General features: G+C 47.5%; 1 protein-coding gene across 1 annotated transcript in view; it reads right to left on the reverse strand.

The window, feature by feature from the left end:
• Nucleotides 1–373: 373 nt before the first annotated feature.
• LOC102821482 (selenoprotein V-like) overlaps nucleotides 374–2540 on the reverse strand; it is a 3985-nt gene continuing 1818 nt past the window's right edge. The window contains 4 exon segments of the mRNA XM_006871527.1: nucleotides 374–451; nucleotides 546–620; nucleotides 728–781; nucleotides 894–918. Coding sequence (XP_006871589.1) covers nucleotides 374–451; nucleotides 546–620; nucleotides 728–781; nucleotides 894–918 — 232 coding nt within the window.

Consider the following 2540-nt stretch of genomic DNA (forward strand, 5'->3'; position numbering starts at 1 on the left):
AGCAGTTGAAATCCACCAGCTTCTCCAGTGAAGAAAGATGAGGCTTTGTGTTCCCATAAAGATTTACAGTCTCAGAAACTCTACACAGGGAGACTATGAGTCAGAACTGACTCACCGGCACACAACCCCACCATCTCACTTATGGACCGCTTCATTTTCTGACATTTAGCATTTATAACATTAGTAAAAAATCTACTATGCAACTGTTTTCCTCATTGATGACATATATCTGGTAGTATCAAACACTGAGGTACAAGGGGAGAGTAACATTGGCTGAGATGGGTAAGATTATGTGTCAACTTGGCAGTGTCGTGATTCTCAGTGGGTTGGCACTCACCCCCAAAGCCCTCACGTCCAGTTGGTCAGTTGCCTGCTATCCTTTCTTGAGCGCTTCATGGATACTGCTCACAATTTTCTGAAGCCTGGTGTCATTCACAAAACCATCACCTTTCTGGGTACAAAGGGGAAGAATACAGACACGTCTACCTCGCTTCCTCAGAACCCCAGTTCCACCCGCCTTCCATGAAACACTTGCTCAGAGTCACCTTCTTTGAATGGACCAGTTTGTCATCCACAAACACTTCAAACTCCCCGGTAGCCTGAGCAGAAATAATCTCCTCCTGGAAATGGGAGAGATTGAAGGATCCTCTCTGAGTCCCCTTCCCCCAACACTTGGTCATCTCCAAACCCTGACCACCCACTCCCCCCAGGCCACCAGCATACTTACAAAGAGCAGGTGATTTGGAAACAGCTGCTCCAGGCTCTTTTTCAGTAGAATGTACTGCAGAGAAATGAGGAGAGAGAGCCCCTTCGCCACAGGAAAGGGGGAACAAGAATTCCTTCCAGGCTTCATCCCCTTCCACTCCCCCCATGTCCAAAGCCAAACTACTCACCCGAAGGCTGTAACTTCAGAGGCCACTGGAGGCAAAGGGCAAGCAGAAGTTGACAGAGAGAGGAAAAAAAAGACACAATATAGAAAGCAGGACCATCTCACTCAGGGAAAGCCAAAATCCTCTTGTGGCTCACGAGGTCCCACGTGATCTATCCTATCACTTTCCTGCCCTTACCTCCTTCCATTCTGCCTCTGGCTCACCCTGCTCCAGCCATAGGGACTTCCTAGCTCTTCTTCCTACACTCCAAATACTCCCTGCCTCAGGGCCTTTGTATTGACTGCCCCTTCTGCTGAAAGTTCTTCCCCCATGACTCTTCCATTCCCCTCCTTTGTTCAGTGTGGTCTTTCCTAACCAGCTTTATTAAAATTTTAACTCCCAAGATGCTTTTTGTCCTGATCACCTTCTAATATGGTGGTGGTGATGTGCCATGGAATCAATTCTGACGCATAGCGGCCCTGCATAGGGTTTCCAAGGCTGCACGAATCTTTATGGGAACAGAAAGTCTCATCTTTCTCCCACGGAATGGCTGGTAGTTTCGAACTGCTGACGTGAGATTAGCAGTCTGACTCATAACCACTACCAGAGCTTCTTACTTTCTAATATACGAGAGATAATTTACTGTGTCCTCTTTCTGCTGTTAATTGCCTACTCCCCACAGCACAATGTCAACACCATAAATGACAAGGATCTCTTGTCTTGTTCACTGCTGTGTCCTAATGCTTGGTACATGTTAGAAATTTACTGTGTAGCTGTGAATTGAGTTAATGAATTCATGGAGACAGAGAAACAGAAAAACAAGGAAGAGATGGGCAGAGAAAGACAGAGGGGTAGATGAGGAATCAGAGATAGGGAGGAGAAAAACACACACACACACCACACACAGGGTGGGGAGGCTGGGAAAGACTGAGTGAAATGGGGAGGAGACAGTGAGCTTTGGTGAGCTGCGCTGAGCAGAGATACAAGAGAGAAAATGTGAGGCAGGGTGAGACCAGGGTGCACAGAACCTTCTAGAACAGGAGAGAGAGAGAGGCAAAGGGTGGTGGGAGAGGTAAGACAAAGCCCTTTGATCCCCTGGCCCAAGGAGATCAAGGAAGATTCATATGATTGTTGGTGACAATTGAGGCTTAGGTCTGAAACCTCATTCAGACTCCTGGGAGCACTTTCCACTAACTCCTCACTTAGCAGGCTCTTGCTCATCACTGAGGGTGAAGCTCTAGACTCACCTCCTCAGAAAAGCTATCCCTGACACTAGCCTCCTCCTCCTCCTCCCACAGAGCACTCATCTCTATTCCTACTAGCACACAAGGGGGCTTCAAAAAGTTTGTGGAGAACCCACACTTGCAGATGGTACCCACGTGACCTGGCCCCATGAATGGATGATCAGAACTCAACCAGAAGAAGAAAGAAGAGGAGAAAAAAAAGAGTGATCTGATACAATTTGATGAACTTGACCTACACCTATGGATGCAGTAGCTCAAAAGAGGGAATAAATCCTTACAGCAAGAAACATTCCCACCCCCTCCACACACAGAGTAGTAGACAGAGATGGGCAACTTAGACATTGGATACCCAAATTGGGGGTGGGGGGGGCGGGGACTACAAAGGCAAGAAGTGACTGGCTTACAAGCTTTCAAGAGGGAACCTAGA

The sequence above is a fragment of the Chrysochloris asiatica genome, unplaced genomic scaffold, assembly GCF_000296735.1.
Source record: "Chrysochloris asiatica unplaced genomic scaffold, ChrAsi1.0 scaffold00168, whole genome shotgun sequence".
Lineage (NCBI taxonomy): Eukaryota > Metazoa > Chordata > Mammalia > Afrosoricida > Chrysochloridae > Chrysochloris > Chrysochloris asiatica.